Source organism: Scylla paramamosain, chromosome 2, assembly GCF_035594125.1.
Source record: "Scylla paramamosain isolate STU-SP2022 chromosome 2, ASM3559412v1, whole genome shotgun sequence".
NCBI classification, from domain to species: Eukaryota; Metazoa; Arthropoda; class Malacostraca; order Decapoda; family Portunidae; genus Scylla; species Scylla paramamosain.
The window spans coordinates 13538439-13557500 of NC_087152.1; the positions used below are offsets into that span (position 1 = coordinate 13538439).

General features: G+C 36.5%; 1 protein-coding gene across 1 annotated transcript in view; it reads right to left on the reverse strand.

Moving 5' to 3' along the window:
- The window catches only part of LOC135110522 (amyloid protein-binding protein 2-like), a 33194-nt gene that overhangs the window by 11582 nt on the left and 2550 nt on the right, over window positions 1-19062 (reverse strand). Inside the window, exons 2-6 of the mRNA XM_064022930.1 lie at window positions 14560-14673; window positions 5692-5796; window positions 5241-5398; window positions 4384-4552; window positions 753-893 (exon numbers count right to left, since the gene is read on the reverse strand). Coding sequence (XP_063879000.1) covers window positions 753-893; window positions 4384-4552; window positions 5241-5398; window positions 5692-5796; window positions 14560-14673 — 687 coding nt within the window. The remainder of the gene's footprint in view (window positions 1-752; window positions 894-4383; window positions 4553-5240; window positions 5399-5691; window positions 5797-14559; window positions 14674-19062) is intronic.

The following is a 19062-nucleotide window of genomic DNA, read 5'->3' on the forward strand; positions in this document are numbered from 1 at the left end:
AAAAATCAAATACATATAATCACTACAGAATGAAGCTGAGACAAACCCCAGTTCTTGAATGAATACATTAGGCCTTGGATAAACCTGCCCCTTACTTGACAACAATTTTCTTTAGGCTCAGATAGTTCAACAGTATATCAATACAATGAAGAGAAAGTCTTCATAGGATCCAAGTATCCATTGTATCACCCAATTGTAAACCATCAGCCTAAGCAAAATATTCAACCAGCTCATGAGCTTCTAAATGGACACTTGAGTCAATGACTTCAGCAAAATACTTGTGGATATGCAGCAGCAGATACAGGGGTAACTATGGTAAGAAAAACACAGTAACATCCCAACAACTAGTTATGTTGTACTTCTAATGCTTTTCATTTTTCCAACATTTTTATGGCACGACAAGCCCATAAGCATTATAAAGATTTTTTTTCCATCATATAAGTTTTCATGTTGCTCATGAATAAATAAATAAATATATAAATAAATAAATATACAAATAAAATTAAAGCACATGCAACTCAAGAAGGCAAAAAACTTTCCTGAGAATCTTTTGAAGACTGCTGGTGAACCGAGAAAATTTCAGATACCAACTACCTAATAAACTGATAAATAAATATATTTTGCTCATTTGCAAAGAGAAGCCAATAAATAACATCATGCAGATCCAAAAGCAGAACCCATTGTTTCTTTAAACATTGAAATGAATACTCCATAAAATCTCAATCCTCAGTGACTGAGCCAAGATAACACACCTGCCGGATGAGTAGCCTGGCCTTCTTGAACTCTCGTTTAAGCACACATGCTTTGGCTGACTGCCTCAGAACATCAATCAGTGGAGGCTTGGGAAAGTTGGCTACAAGTGACTGTAATGCCTTTACACTCCAGCTGTAGGCCTGTAAATCATACAAGAAATTATAAAAAGAGAGGTATAAACTTGCATAAATCTCCAACATAATAATGTTTACACAAACACCAGTATGCACATCTAGAATAAGTAAATCATATTTCATGATCAAATGTATAGAACCAGTAGAGAGAATGTGTATGGAATGTTCTCTAAATAAAAGATACACACCCAAATATTCTATGCTCTCTTCTGAGCTATGCTTACTTGCTCATTACTTCAATTTAGCAAGTTAGAGCAATGTAATGAAAGGCAAACTCTAAGGTCTATTTCATGAAAAGCAGATGCCACCTGATAGTCTTTAATGAAGAAACAAACATCCTCACAACAATGGAGTGTTGAGAATAAGTACAGGCTGTATTGATCTGCAAATGAATACCTGATGGAACAGACCTCAAGAAAAATTCTAATGCAGTAAACAAAACAGAGCAAAGCTAGGTAAGAGCTATTGAACAATGCTGATACTAGGTATAATTTTTGCATGGGAAGTGTGTATCAGAGGTCGAAGAGTGCACTTGGCAAAGCAAACATCTAAAATTTTAGTGGATCACAACAGAACCATAGAAGCCATAAAAGCAGCATGTGAAACATTCTTAGAAACATTTGTTTCACTATATGGATTTATCTACACATTGTCATTCACATAGCTCATGGTATATGTGTAACATTGCTGTTTTAGGTAATTTTTTTTTTCTTAGGAAATATATCTGATTAGCAATATAAATGATTTACTGTAATTCTCCAATCTAAAGTGAACTATACATTTGTTATTGAAGAAGCACTACAATAAACTTCTGTTTTTAGTTTTTTTTGCAAACCTACCATCTACAGTAGCTTCTCTGGTTATTAACACCTCAAAATTAAGTTAGCTAAAGTAACAGTTTTGCTTCTTCTTTTCCTTCTTTATTTCAACCAGCTGGCACCACTGCTTTCACATCTATCTCTAAAGCTGAACTCTTCACTCAAACCTTTGCTAAAAACTCTACCTTGAATGATTCAGGGCTTGTTCCTCCCTCTCCTCCACCCTCTGACTACTTAATGTACTATTAAAATTCTTCACAATAATGTTTTCCTTGCCCTCACTGGCCTTAATCCTCGGAAGGCTTATGGACCATATGCGGTCCTTCTTATTGTCCTCCATGCTTGCACTTCGCCTAGTCAAACTCTTTCAACTCTGTCTGTCAGCATTTAACTTTCCTTCTTGCTGGAAGTTTGCCTACATTCAGCCTGTTCCTAAAAAGGGTGATCATTCCAATCCCTCAAGCTACTGTCCTATTGCTTTAATTTAATGACTATCTAAAGTTTTTGAATTTATCCTCATCAGGAAGATTCTTAAACATCTATCACTTCACAACCTTCTATATGATTGCCAGCATGGGTTCTGTCAAGCCGCTCTACTGGTAATCTTCTGGCTTTTCTTACTGAGTCTTGGTCATCCTCTTTTAGAGATTCTGATGAAACTTTTGCTTTTGTCTTAGACATATCAAAAGCTTTTGATAGAGTCTGGCACAAAGCTTTGATTTCCAAATTACCCTCCTACGGTTTCTAACCTTCTATCTCTAACTTCACCTCAAGTTTCCTTTCTGACCGTTCTATTGCTGCTGTGGTAGACGGTCACTGTTCTTTTAAGTCTATTAAAAGTGGTGTTCCTCAGGGTTCTGTCCTGTCACCCACTCTCTTCCTATTACTCATCAATGATCTTCTAAACCAAACTTCTTGTCCTATCTACTCCTATGCTGATGACATCACCCTGCACTTTTCCACATCTTTTTGTAGACATCCAACTCTTCAGGAAGCAAACAATGCACACAGGGAAGCCACAGAATGCCTGACTTCTGACCTCTCTAAATTTCTGATTGGGGCAGAGCAAACTTAGTATTGTTCAATGCCCTAAAAACTCAATCCCCTCCATATGTCAACTCACCACAACCTTCCAGACAACTATCCCCTCTTCTTCAATGACACTCAACTTTCCCCCCCTTCTACACTGAACATCCTCAGTCTGTCCTTTACTTACAATCTAAACTGGAAACTTCACATCTCATCTCAAGCTAAAAGAGCTTCTATGAAGTTAGGTATTCTGAGATGTCTCTGCCAGCTTTTCTCACCCTTCCAGCTGCTAAATCTGTACAAGGGCCAGCATACAAGTACAAGCATACTCCATCCACGTATGGAGTGTGCTTCACATGTCTAGGGGGTCCCACTCATACTGCTCTTCTAGACAGGGTGAAATCAAAAGCTTTTTGTCTAATCAACTCCTCTCCTCTAACTGACTGTCTTCAGCCTCTTTCTCATTGCTGCAATGTTGCATCTCTTGCTATCTTCTACCACTATTTTCATGCTAACTGCTCTTCTGATCTTGCTACCTGCATGCCTCCCCTCTTCCTGTGGCCTCGCTGCTCAAGACTTTCTTCTTTCTCTCACCCCTATTTTGTCCACCTCTCTAATGCAAGAGAACTAGTAATCTCAATCATTTATCCCTTTCTCTAATAAACTCTGGAACTCACTGCCTGCTTTTGTATTTCCACCTTCCTATGACTTGAATTCTTTCAAGAGCGAGGTTTCAAGATACTTGCCCTTCAGTTTTTTACTACTGCTTTGGAACCTATTCAGGGACCGGCATCTCAGTGGGACTTTTTTTTTTTTCATTCGATTTTTGTTGCCCTTGGCTAGTATCCCTCCTAAAAAAAAAAAAAAAAAAAAAAAAAAAAATCACCTCTATACTAAAGTATGGTGAAAAATAAATATTGGCTATTTTCTGTTCATATACTGTATAATTTCTTATTGGAAAATAGGTTATGTCACTTTATTCAGGGTCATCACCTGAAGGGAGCTTGCCAAACTGCACAATTATCCTGTCTGCCTATCAAGTTTCCTGCTGTGTCTTTCATTATGATATCATACCAGGCTTTCCTTGGTCTGCCTTTCTACAACAAAAATTTTTATAATCTCACACATCAACTTACAAGATCCATTTCTTTACTCCAATCCTACTACTCAGCTTCTCATTTGCTGGGCCAACTCTTACAGTGGAATTTCATATCCACTACAATATGCAAGAAATGTTTGAACATCAAAAAATTCCTCTAAATACAAATGACATTTCTGACTTCATAAATTCTATCATATTTGTTGTTCTCAACACATTCCTTGTGGTATTAAAAGAGAATTTTAAGGCTATATATAAATTTTCTCCCTTTTTTTACTAAAAGAACAACTATACAAAATTACAGCTTGTTAATGATACTAAGAATTTGTTGCAGTTTTTCTAGATCAGAACCATGATACAATAGAACAAAATCCCTAAATGTTACTACACTCAACAAGAAATAGAGCACAAGAAACCCATGGATATATAAAAAATATTCCTTTTAATTCATAAGAGGGTTTTTGGTTCCATAAATTTTGTTTAAGTCATATTTGCTGTTCTAATTGAGTTCCATTAGTGTTGAAAGATACTTTGCCAGACTTTGACTCACCTCTGCATAGTTGGACCGCAGCATGTAAAGGGTTGAGAACTCAGAGTAGAGTGAGGCTAAGTTGGGAGAAGCACCCATCCCTTGGAGTTGCTTCACCAGTACCATTGCCTGGTTGTAAGTGTGTTCCGCCTCCTCAAACCGACAGTAGCCATTCTGGACATGTAGCAATCTGGAAGTCAATATTACTGTCACTGTATGTTCATGCAAACTATTAGCCTGTATGATGATACATGTATGCTGAGAATAGGTGCGTAATGGTTAAAAATCCTCCAAGAAGAAAGATAGCCAAAACAAGGTGCTCCTATACACACACAAACATACACACACACACACTATATAGTATAGTGTTATGTAATGGTAGCAAGTGGTCCCTGTTCACCTGGCAGCAAGTAGGTATGAGATTCTTATAAGCTGTGGGGCTGTGATCTCCCTCCTCTAGATTAATATCATGAACACTCATTCTTTCTTGCTCCACACACACTCTCTCTTCACAGTCATCATCCATCCCATTAATGGTCTTCCCACTACACCAACTACTCTTCTTCAATTCCCTTTGAATACCCAATCCAACATAACATTCCTTGTTCTGTTTGATCAGCTAACTCTATAAATACCAGTCACACTTCCAGTTTTTTCACATTTTAATGCATCCCTACAAATTACTTCACTCTGCTAATGTTTGTCAAACACCTCAGCTACATTACTTTCCATAATTTCTTCTCTCTTATATCCACTATAAGTTAAGAACTAGTTTGACAGCTACAAAAAGTATACTTTACTCATAGAAGGAACAAAATTAAGATCATTATACACATCACACATTTCCAGCACCATAGCCCAAACTGAATAAGCCCCACCTGTGGCAACACTCCAAGGCACGTGTCTTCTGCAAAGGGTCTGAGGAGTCTGCAAGGAGGCTTTGGCAAGAGGTTAAGATGACCTCAGCATCAGGAAGCCACCCAGCCTCTGCCAAGAAGGCAGATATTGCCAGGCCATGCAGCACCAAGCTATCCCGCTGATACAAGAAAACAAAATAATTAATCAAATAAATAGTTGAATGATTTTTACAACCCTCATAATTAACTTCCCAACAAATACAGACATTTCATAAAATATCAATTACTCTATAATAAAATAAGCAACCACATAAAGAATGGCTACACTGACATGATAAATGTAAAATAAGAATGTTTGTAGCAGTCACAAAAAAGAACTTAGATACATGATATTTACCTGCAAAGATAGACAAACAGGCAAAAATAAGGAGACTAAAATAATACAACAAGAACTCTTCTCAGTGTGACCCACCTGTTTGTCAGTGAGTGACTCCTGGTTACACCGATCCACGTAAGCTTGTGATATAACTGAGGAAATTTTAGTACTGTGGTCCCCGAGAGCCTGGTCCATTAAGGCCTGAAAAGAAGCAGTAAGGCAACATTACTTGGCAAAAATGCCTTCAAATAATTGCTGAAATTTCTGAAGTCAATAAGAATTTTACTTAAATGTTCTTATTAATCAACTTCTAAAATTACAGCTTCATTCCTTATTTCTTCTCCTTTATTAGACATACATACCAATGTTTTTCATAAATAAAGTACTCCCAATACCCACTCTCATCTCAACTAACAACCAGTTTTGGATGCTTGGATTCTAGCATGATTTTTCTTCTGGGTCTTATAAATATACGAGTATGTCTAGGTTCAGGAATAGCATATTATCTGAAAGTACCTTTTTTAAATTTTATGCTCATTGTTCTCTCTCAAATTGTCTCAAATTGACTGAAGATATCCAAGTCTTTAACTTGTTTCATTACCTGTTTATTCAGCCTCATTATGTTCATACACTCCCTTAGTTTCTTACTCTATATTAATCTGCAAAGTACAGTATACACACACACACACACACACACACACACACACACACACACACACACACACACACACAAACACACACACACACAAATTTTTGGAGCAAGGTAGACTGAGAAAATAATAGAAGATATTCAATGTTTCAGTAAATTAATCAAAAGTAATAAAAAGAGTACTATTGGTTGGTGACTTCAGCTGTAAAAAAAATAAATTGGGAAACGTTAGAGGTAAGAAAAGGGACTCCATGGGGAGAAAGATTTCTGAAGTTGACTATGGAAAACACAATGATGCAATGGGTGACTGAAAATACAAGATATAGGGGAGATGACGAACCAACAAGACTTGACCTAATATTAATGAAAGGAACCAACCTAACTAAAGAATTAAAATAATGTATGTGTGCCCCACAGGAAAAAGTGACTATGTAATGAGAGAAATAGAAATTGATAATGATGTCAGTGAAGAGGATGAATCATACAAAGAAAACAGAAGAAACTATGGGAAAGCGAATATTGATGATCTTAAGAGATTCTATGAAGAAATGGACTGGGTAAAGCTGAAAAGAACAAATGATGTGCAAGATGAGTATAACATTTTTATGGAACTATATGAGACAGGAGTGAATAAATAAGTTCCACTATACAAAGCTAAAGACAGACGAAAACAGGTGTGGTTCAGCACAAGATGTGCAAGAGCAAAGAGAAAAAAGAGATGAAGCATGGATAAGAATGAAAAGAAAACAAAACCAAAAAAATAAAGAAGAGACAGCAGGAAATGAATATGTGAAAATAAGGAAAGAGGAAGAGAAAGGATATGAAAAAAGATATAGCTGAAAAGTGCAAGAACCAAAACAGTTCTGCAGATTCATAAATGGAAAAATTTTACTAAAAGATGTAAACTTAAAAGATGGATTTAAGTAAAAGATGTAAAATTGAAATGGAGAAAAGTAGATAGTGGAGTACCACAAGGATCAGTGCTGGCACCAATACTTTTCCTGATCTATATAAATGAAAGGAGTAAAGAAGTTACATGAGTTTGATTGTAGGCAATGAAAAATTACAAAGACATATAAGAAACAACACTGAAATTATACATGAGGATTTTAATAAAATCTGGGATTGAGTAAGAAATGATAGATGGAATTTAATGTGAAAAAAATGTCATTTAATGGAAATGGAAAAAAATGAAGAGACCAAAATGGACATATAAAATGGGAAATGAAGAAATCATAAAGTACAAGAGAAAGATCTGGGTTACAATACAGAATAGTCAACAGTTGAGAAACATGTAGAAAAGACATTCAGATACACATAAAATGGTGAGAAATATTGGAACAGCATTCCACTACATGGATAAAGATATGATGAGAAAAATATCTACTACTATGATTAGACCAAAGCTGGAATATGCTGAATCAGTGTGGTCTCCCTACAAGAAAAAAATTGTCAAGAAACTAGAAAGGATACAAAGGATGGCAACAAAAATGGTTCCAGAACTGGAAGAATTAACATATGAAGATAAGTTAAAGGAAATTAATTTGCCAACACTGGAACAGAGAGAAAGGGAGATTTAATACTGATATATAAATTGTGAGTTAGAATGGAAGAAACTGATAATAAGAAAGTACTGCTAAGAGAAGAAGGAAATACCAGATTCACAAAAGGACAAAGCAAAAAACTAAGAAAAGGAAGATGCCTCAGTAACATAAAGAAAAATAGTTTCCCACAGAGAAATCTAGAAGTTTGGAACAAGTTAAGTGAGGAGGCAGTATCAGCAACAAGTGTGCACAACTATAAAGAAACTGGACAAGTGTAGATATGGGACCACACAAGTGTAGCTCAGGCCCAGTAAATTACAATTAGGTACACACACACACACACACACACACACACACACACACACACACACACACAGAGACTATTAAACTGGGAGGTGGAAAACTTGATACCCGATTTAGTGGAAGAGATAAACCATCAAGACTTGATTTAGTGTTTACCAAGGACATAGAAATTATTGAAACTATACAGTATGATAGCCTTCTAGGTAAAAGTGATCATGAGTTGATAAAATTTAATTTGAAAAATGAAAATGTAATCACCGATAAAAATTATAAGGTAAGAAGATTTAAATATAGTAAAGCTGATTTTGAAAAATTAAGAAAGTACTTTGTTGCCATGGACTGGAAAGACTTTGAACATGCAGAAAATGTTCAGGAAAAATAGGATGAATTTATAAGGATATATAATACTGCTGTGGAGAAATTTGTACCTAGAGGAGGAGCAAGATGTAGAATGGATAAGGAATGGTTCAATACAAAATGCAAAAAGGCCAGAAATTGTAAGCTAAATGCTTGAAATAGATGGAAGAAAAGGAAAACTGAGAGCAGATGGGGGGGGGATATATTGATGCTTGAAATGAATACACTAAGATAATAAGAATGGAGAGAAGAAACTATGAAAGAGATATAACAGAAAAGTGTATACTACACAAACTGTAGAAGTATTCTGAATAAAATAGACTTGCTTAGAGAAATACCATGTGTTGAGAAATTTGATATCATTGCTTTAACTGAAACTTGGTTAGATATATCAGGAAAAAGTATTTAATCCAGAGGTTAAGAAAGATGGTTCTACACTGTTCTATAAAGATAGGGAAAACAGGAGAGGAGGAGGCATCACATTATAAGTTAGGGACACATTACAGTGTTGCATTAACAGTAGAATTAAAACAGATAACAAAGCAGAGTCAATATGGGTAGATATTAAGGAAGGATTGCAGTCAGTAGTACTGGGGGTAGTGTACAGACCACTGACCAGTACAAAGGAAATTAACACCTCACTGTGGCAGGAATTAAATAGAGCAGGCAGGTACAGTCAGGTATGTGTGGTAGGAGATTTTTATTTTAGGAATATCGACTGGAGTCTGATGGTGGGTAACAAGGAAGCAGAGGAGTTTCTTAAAGTAATTCAGGATAATTTTTTAAAACAGGTAGTCGTAGAACCCACAAGGGGGAATAATATTCTAGATTTAATTCTTACTAACAGGGAGGAAGCAGTCACACAGGTAGAGGTTGGAGGACAGCTAGGTAACAGTGACCATAGGAAAATTAGGTACAATTTAGAATGGGAAGAAACTTTTAGAAGCAAAAACTATAGTAAAATACCTGACTTTAGGAGAGCAGATTTTGAGGAATTAAAAAGGTACCTCCAAGGAGTGGACTGGCAACGGATGCAGGGTGAGGTCAGGTCCGAGACGGAGTTCAGAGAGATAAGGCAGGATGAGAGAGGTGAGGTGAGATGTGAGGGTGTAGGACAAGAGGAGGGAAGATGTGTCCGGAAGGGGCGGAGGAGAGAGGGAGAGGTAGATAGATGTGAGTATGTTGGAATGTCAGGTCATGCTGAAATGAGAGAGGTGAGGTCGAGGCGAGTAGATGAGGGAGTGGAGAGGATGGTAGGGGCTGAGATGAGGGGATTAGGTGAGGTAAATGTAGATGAATTGTATAAATATTTTGTAGATAAAGTTCATAAAGGTCAGTTAGCAAATATCCCATATAGGGCAATAAGATCACAGAAAAATTACCCTAAATGGATGACTGCTAAGCTAAAACATTATATAGGGTGTAAGAGAAGTATATATAAGAGATTAAGGGCAGGTGAAGTTTTAAGGTCACAATATAATGAATTAGTTAGAACAGTCAGGAAGTTAATGAGGAAAGCTAAGGGCAATTATGAATTAAAGGTAGCCAGCCAGGCAAAGACAGACCCCAAGGGATTTTATCAGTTATACAGCATGAAGAATAAGGATACTATAGGTCCATTAAAGGCAGCAGATGGGGAGCTGCCTTTTAATGGGGAGGAGATTAGTAAACTTCTGAATGAGTATTTTTAACTGTCTTCACCCAGGAAAACATGCAGGATATGCCAGATAGTGAACAGGTGTTTAGAGTAGATAAGAATGAGAAGCTGACAGATATTTCCATAACTAGGGAGATAGTGGAACAGGAGATAGGCTAAAAAAGTTCAAGACACCAGGACCAGATGAAATATATCCCAGAGTACTTAAGGAATGCAAAGAGATTATTAGTGAGCCATTAGTTTCTGTGTTTAGGAAATCACTTGAGTCGGGTGAGGTACCAGTAATGTGGAGGTAGGCTAATGTAGTACCCATCTTTAAGAAAGGAGACAAAACTTTAGCGTCTAATTATAGACCTGTCAGCTTAACTTCAGTTGTAGGTAAAATATTAGAGTCAATAATAGCGAAGAACATTAGGGAACATTTAGACAAACATAACTTGATAAATCAGTCACAGCATGGCTTCACGAAGGGGAAGTCTTGCCTGACAAACTTGTTAAGTTTTTACAGTAAAGTGTACAAAGCAGTAGATAATGGTGATAGTTATGATATCTTATATCTGAACTTTAGTAAAGCATTTGACAAGGTACCCCATCAAAGGCTCCTGAGAAAGGTTAGGGCACACAGGATAGATGGGAAGGTGTTAGGCTGGATAGGGTCATGGCTTAGCGACAGGCGACAAAGAGTTGTAATAAACAGCTGGAAATCTGAGCAGGGTCATGTAATTAGTGGGGTGCCACAGGGATCAGTATTAGGGCCATTGTTATTTCTAATATATATCAATGACTTGGATAGAGGAATTAGTAGTGATGTTAGTAAATTTGCGGATGACACAAAGATAAGTAGATTAATTAGGTCAGAATTGGATGCCATCACCTTGCAGGCAGATTTAGATAGAATGAATGAATGGATGGATAGATGGCAAATGCAATTTAATATAAACAAATGCAAAGTACTTAGCGTAGGTAGAGGAAACCCACACAATAGGTACACATTAAACAACCAAACTCTGGTAGGTACAGGGTACAAGAAAGATTTAGGAGTTATAGTTAGCTCTGAACTCCGTCTAGGGAAACAATGCATAGAGGCCAGAAACAGGGCAAATAGGGTACTAGGATTCATTTTTAGGAGTGTTAAAAGTAGAAGGCCGGAAGTAATATTAAAGTTATACTTGGCGCTGGTCAGACCTCACCTAGACTACGCTGTGCAGTTCTGGTCCCCACATTACAGGAAAGATATAGGTCTATTAGAATCAGTACAGAGGAGAGGGGATGAGGAGTATTCCTTACGAGGTGAGATTGAAGTTGTTAAATTTACATTCTTTAGAGAGATGTAGGTTAAGAGGGGACCTGATAGAAGTCTTTAAGTGGTATAAGGGTTATAACAAGGGGGAAGTAAACAAAATTCTTAGGATCAGCAACCAGGGTAGAACAAGAAATAACGGGTTCAAGCTTGAAAAATTTAGGTTTAGGAAGGAGATAGGAAAAAATTGGTTCTCAAATAGAGTGGTAGATGAGTGGAACAGACTCAGTAATCATGTTGTTAGTGCTAGGACACTAGAGAGCTTTAAGAGGAGATTAGACAGGTTTATGGATGGGGATAACAGATGGAAATGGGTAGGTATATTTCATACAGGGACTGCCACGTGTAAGCCTGGTTGCTTCTTGCAGTTTCCCTTATTTCTTTGTTCTTATGTGTATAAATGAACCAAAACTATTCTTTAGACATATTAATGGGAAGATAAAGAAGAGAGAAGTTGTATCAAGACTGAAAGTTGAAGGAAAAGTCTATGAGGATGCACAGGTTATGGCAGAGGTTATGAACAAAGGTTTCAGATTGGTATTTACTGTGGGAGGGGAGTTTGATGCTGGAAGGGATAATTTGATGAGGAATATACTAAGTACAGTCCCAGTCAGTTATGATCAAATACTTATGATGATGGAAGCCCTTGATGTAAGTAAAGCATCTGGTCCAGATGGAGTATCAAACTGGATATTGAAAGAATGCAGAGAACAACTGGCTGGTAAAATTCACAGTATGGTGGTGGTGACATCATTGTCACAGGGAAGAGTACCAAAAGATTGGAAGAGAGCAAATATTATACCAATATTCAAAGGAGGAAATAAGGAAAACCCAATAAATTAAAGACCAGTTTCATTCACTAGTATTGTCAGAAAACTACATGAAAGAACAATAAAGGAAACATGGATGGAACACTAGGAAAGTAAATTGACAATTTGGATTTACAAGGGGAAGATCATGCTCCATGAATTTATTCTCATTTTATTCAAAGGTAGTCGGTATTGTGCAAGAAAAAGAGAGACAGATGGGTGGATAGGTGTCTACTTAGGGTTGAAGAAGGCTTTTGACAAAGTACCACACCAAAGATTGCTATGGAAGATAAAGAATTATGGAAGAATTGGAGGAAGATGCCTGGAGTGGATGGAGGATTATCTAAATGATAGAGAAATGAGAACTGTAATACAAGACCAAAATTTGTTTTGGCCAAAAATAACTAGTGGTGTCCCACAAGGGTCAGTGTTGGGACCAATAAAGTTTGTGATATGTGTAAATGACATATATGAAGAAATAGATAGCTATATGAACTTATTTACAGAAGATGCTAAGCTGATGAGGATAGAAAATGTAAAGGACTGTATGATACTGCAAGATGATTTAAATAAGATAAATAGATGGAGCAAATCTTGGCAAAAGAAATTCAATTTAAGTATATGTAAAGAAATGGAATTTGATAAGAGTAAAAAAGAATACAATATCATTATGAGATGGATGGTGCGAAGTTAAAGAAATCAAAAGAAGAAATGGATTTGGGAGTAACAGTTACTGAAAATCTGACTCTGGACAGACACATTGATAAAATTAGTAGAGATGATGAATTTGTTAAAAAGAGTAAGAATGCCATTCTCATATTTGGATGAAGGAATGATAAAAAAAGTTGTTGATTTCCATGATAAGACCAAGATCGGAATATGCAGCAGTGGTGTGGTCTCCTCATACAAGGAGGAATATTATAAAATTGGAAAGAATACAAAGAGCAGTCACTAAGATGGTTCCGGAGTTGAGTAATTCAATCTATGAAGAGAGATTGAGAATGATGAAAATTCCTACCCTTGAAAATAAGAAAGAGAGAAGAGATTTAACAAATATCTATACAATGATAAATGGTATGGAAAATGTGGACAAAGAATGTTTTATAAATTTAGACACACAGAGTAGAAGGGGACACAGTAAGAAGTTGAAGAAAGTTAACTGTAGAAGAAACATCAAGAAGTATAGTTTTCCTCACAGAAGTGTGAACAAATGGAATGAACTGTGAAAACATTGTGAATGCTGAAACTGTCCATGCTTTTAAGACCAAACTGGACAGATATAGAGATGGGATACTATGAGATTACTCCCCTCCCATAAACTACAACTAGGTAAACACACACACACACACACACACACACACACACACACACACACACACACACACACACATATATATATATATATATATATATATATATATATATATATATATATATATATATATATATATATATATATATATATATATATATATATATAATCAAAACCATTGTCCTATTTTCTACCAACATTAACTTTTAAAGTTTTAACACAGAGCAGCAATCAATTAAATATGCTATTTTTTGCACAAATTTCAATATCTGTACTTAAACCAACAAAATCTGCAAAATATACATTATCCAGTTTCCATTGTCTGCAACCTATATTCATCCTCACTTCGATATTTATTATACATTGCTTTCATTTTACAACCCCAAGATGGAGTAAATATTTCCAAATCACATTAAGATAATGATGTACATATATAAAAAGACTACATAAAAAAGTATTCATTACTTCAATATGTGCACATTAGTACAATACAGGAGACCTATATCAGTACAGAAGATTCAATGGAACAATGATAAATGAAAATTACAATGCAAGGATATCCACATTTCTCAGATGCTGCACATGGTATTGTCAATAACACATACCTGTTTAATGCCAAAGTACAGGACTAGCAAACAAAACATGAGATGCAACTCCTGTCACTGGTAAAATTATTTTGATTGTAGAATACCAAACTGCCTAATGCTGCCATGATTGTAATGGCTTGAACATTAAAAAGTTGCCATTGTAAATGTGTTTCCATATCAGGTTTAAATGAGACCAGCTCTAAGTAAATAAACTGTAATTTAATCACCAGTTTTAATTATGGATTTTTCTCAGTCATGAAATTTGCTTTATGAGTTTTTAGAAAGTACTAGCTTTTATTATCCCCAAACTGGTTTACAGTATTAAAAGAGTGGATATGCACAAGAAAGATGAGCCATCTCTCTTGATAACCTCACCACATGGAAACAGGAAACTAAAGATTATGATGGCTTTGTCCATACATTTTCTGCCTCCTTGTAGGACTCACCTGGAAGCAATGATGTAGTAGATGCCTCTTGTCCCCAACTTTTAGCATGCGTGTGATCACATCTAGGTCACTTAACTCAGCACGCACTTCTGCTAGGCACCCATTCTCGAACAGCTGTGGAAGACCTTCATTAAACATCTATCATAAGAATAATGAGAAGTGCTGACAAAAGTACAATGCTGCCAAACACACACACAGTGTTAACCCAATCATGTTCTTGATAAATGTCAATAATAAAGAAACTAGTATTGGAACAGACTTACATGAACATGTTTGCTGACAATGCAAAGTTACAAAGGAAAATAAATGGAAAAAGCTCATGCAAGGAGTTACAGAAAGACCTCATGGGACTTAATGAATGGTGTAAGGATTGGCAAATGAATTTTAATTTAGATAAATGTCATGTGATAAAATTTGCCAAAGTTCACAGAGATCTGATTGGAAATATAAATTAGATAATAATACAATTCAAGCATCTGGAAAAGGGAAAAGAATCTAATAATAAATAGCATATTAGCAGAAGACAATATAAATGGCAAAGAAAGGTACATGCATCACTTGTTGGCAAATATGAAGATAGCATTTAGATACGTATATGAGGATAATATTACAAATATTCAATAGTAGCTTGAAATCCACATCTGAAAAAAAAAGTTGAAAAGATAGAGAAAGTGTACAGAGCTGCTTCAAAATGGGTACCAGACTTGAAAGGCCATAGCTAAGAAGAAAGGTTTGATAAATGTAAGCTCCCAACACTAGAGGAGAGAGTAAAATGAGGTGACATGATCAAGATGAACAAATAAGTAGAAGGTAAAGGAAAGATTGATAATATCATGGATTTTGAGGTGCCACAACAACCAACACAAAGAGAACACAGAAAGAAATTACTAAAAAAAAAAAAAAAAAAAGATGTGAGGAAGTAGTTTCCCTGACAGAGCAATCAACCAATGGAATGCATTGACTGATGAAGTTGCGTGCAAGAATTCACAGCTTTAAAGACAAATATAATAAATTAACTTTAAAAAGATGGAACATTACCAGCTTGACTCAATACTGTAAAAAACACAATTAGCTAAGAACACACACACACACACACACACACACACGGTTATGCCTAACCAAGACAAAGCTAAAAGAAGAAGTCCATTTAAGCTTTAAGGAAGAGGGATATAATTATTGGAGGAGATATAGAAAGGGTAAAGGAGGAGGAGGAGGAGTACTGATAATGGTTTGAGATGATATATATGAGGAAGAAGTGCAATATAGACATGGCATGGTGGAGGTCATAGGTATAACAATCAGGACCAGTGGGAGAGAAAGGAGGAGGATCATATTAACGTATGTGCCACCAAAGACTAGTACATGGAGGCTGGAGGATCACAAGGAAATGCAAAAGGAAGTGTTGAAATGCCTAGACAACATGATAAGGAAAGACAGTAAAATACTACTAATGAGAGACTTTAACTGCAAAAATGTCAGCTGGAAGGAGATGGAAGTTAATGGAAATGCTGGACTGTGAAGTGAAGAAATGCTACAGTTAGCTACAGTGAATACAAGGGACCAATGGGTGGAGGAATTTACAAGATACAGAGGGGAGGAGGAACCATCTATGCTAGACCTGGTTAAAAAAAAAAAAAAAAAAAAAAAAAAAAGAGCACAGTCCAACCATTAAATACTTAAGCCCAATGGAAAAAAAGTGACTATGTGGTATTAGAAGTGGTACTGCAAGATTGGGAGGTTCTACCATGTAAGGAGGATTAAAAAAATGGGAGACTAAATCATGCAAAGACAAATTTTACAGAGTTAAGAAAATTCTTTGGTAGTATTGATTGGAAAGGACTTATGGAAGGCAAAACAGTGCAAAAGAAATACGAAACATTCCTGAAAAAAGTACAATGAGGGTGTGCAGAAATGTGTACCTGTATAATTATAAAGTAAGGAGGAGCAAACATATTTGGTATAATGCCAGATGTACAGAAGCTAAAAAGAGAAAGGATACAGCTTGGAAGAAACTGAAGAAACAAAGAAATTAAAATAATAGAGAGCAGTATAAGGAGGCAAGGAATGAGTATGTTAGAATAAGAAGAGAGGAAGAGAAACAATTTAAAAAGGATGTGGTAAAGAAATGTGAAGAAGAGCCTAAGCTTTTTTACAGATATATCAATGGAAAGATGACAAGCAGAGAGACCATTAACAAGATAGTAAAGGAAGGAAGGATATATCAAATAGCAGAAGAGATGAGTGAAATTATGAATGAGAGTTTCAGGTCTGTGTTCAATGTGGAAGCGGGTTTTACAGAACCAAACGAGGAGGAGAGGCAGGGGGTTTACGGGAAGTCTTGGTGCAAAAACATGAAACTGGTAAATTGTTTGAGAAGTTGAATGTCAGGAAAGCAATAGGGCCTGATGGAGTGTCAGGTTGGACACTAAAGGAATGTAGAGAACAAGTGGTGGAGCCAATGTGATTAACAGCTCACTGATAGAGGGAAGAGTACCAAGAGAGTGGAAGAGAGCAAATATAGTGCCAATACACAAAGGAGGAAAGAGGACTGAGCCACTAAACTATAGAATGGTGTCGCTAACTAGTGTTGTGGGCAAGATCTGTGAAATAGTGATCAAGGAAAAGTAGGTGAAATATTTGGGAGAGAATGAAGTTATAGTCAATTTGGTTTCAGACGAGGAAGGTCATGTGTGACAAATTTACCAAGTTTCTATACAAGAGTAATAGATGAGGTACAAAACAGAGATGGGTGGGTAGATGTAGTGTACTTGGACATCAAAAAAGCTTTTGATAAAGTTCCACATAAGAGACTACTACTATTGTGGAAGATGGAACATATAGGATGACTGAGAGGGACAATGCTAAAATGGATGAGAGACTGCTTAAAGAATAGAGAAATGAGAACTGTGATCAGGGACACCTGTTCAAGCTGCAGTAATGTAACAAGTGGAGTACCACAGGGGTCAGTGTTAGCACCCATCATGTTACAAATGTACATCAGTGATAGGCAGGAGGATTTGACTAGTTATATTAATCTGTTTGCTGATGATGCAAAATTGTTAAGAGTAATAAAGAGCCATGTCGATTGTATGGAGTTCCAAAGAGATATTGACAAGATTTATGGGTGGAGCAAGAAGTGGAAATTGGAATTCAATGCTAAGAAATGCCACATGATGGAACTGGGAAAGAGTAAAAGACCTGCATGGGACTATAAAATGAGGGAGGAAGCAATAATGAGGAGCAAGGAGGAAAAAGATTTAGGAGTGGTTTTCAAGATACCCTGAATGAAGATACGCTTCCTAAACTACCAGAATGGCATATAAATGAGATATTTGACTCAACATACAGGTGGTTATCTTTCCAAGAAAGTGGATGTTACACTGATCCCGGAAAGTTTTAAAGGTCTGGATTTTTAAAGGCTTCGATTGCCTACCTGATTTATCCGAAATCGCCAGAATTGCAACCTCTCACTTTATCCTTGCCTTGACACAGCACACCAGGAATCACCTCAAATACCAGATCAATGTTGGGGGTAGAAAACACAATCATTCCATATCATAAATAGATATATTAGTGCTAATGATAACTCACAAACAAACTGAAGTAGTATACGTTAATATATGACATTCCTGTCGCTTCACACAGCACTAAAGCTTGTTTACACCTCCATAGGCCACTGAAGTAATTTCCCCAACTGCAGGAATTTACCCAGACACCATCACTGTGTCCCCAAATAATAATTCCCGTATTTTATCTCCTCAAACCTCACAAGGCATCACCACAGATCACCTATAACACCATCCCCAAAAATCACCAATTCACCACAACACTGCCCCTTAAAAATGCCTCCACAATCTCCAAGGACACTACCAGTCTCCAAAAAATGGCCACCTCTCTAATGATACCCTCCCCTCAAGCCAGCATCACCAACACAATTCATCAAACAAATTTCAGCAGACAAGAGCTCTTGGTACCAGAAAAGACTAAACAACCAGATCCGGTATATCGAGGTTATATCACCACACACACTCTCCATCACCACTCCACACCCAAATTCCTGTGAGAAATGCCACAACCTCTGTTCATCTTCAGAGCCTCTGGTGCTCTGCCTTTCCCCTCTTCAGAATGTGTTGTTGCCCACTCAAGCTCCCCTCATTTCAACATATTTCCACCTTAATTACACTTCCTCCCTTACATATACGAACATACAGAGAACTTAAATTATGAATAGAATAATACTACATGATATAAAAATGAGTAAATAAGCCTTATACTAACTTATAACTAAGAATAAGGATAATGTCTAAAAGGCAGGTAAACGGAACATAGGGGACACTAAGAAAATATGTTCCTTTTCAAGGTAAACTCGGCCAATAACATGACACAGGATGTTAGAAAATATTAGGGTGGCATTTCATTACATGGATAAGACTATGATGAAAAAAATTATAGCCACTATGCTATGTCCCAGATTGGAATATGCAGCAGTGGTGTGCTCTCCGC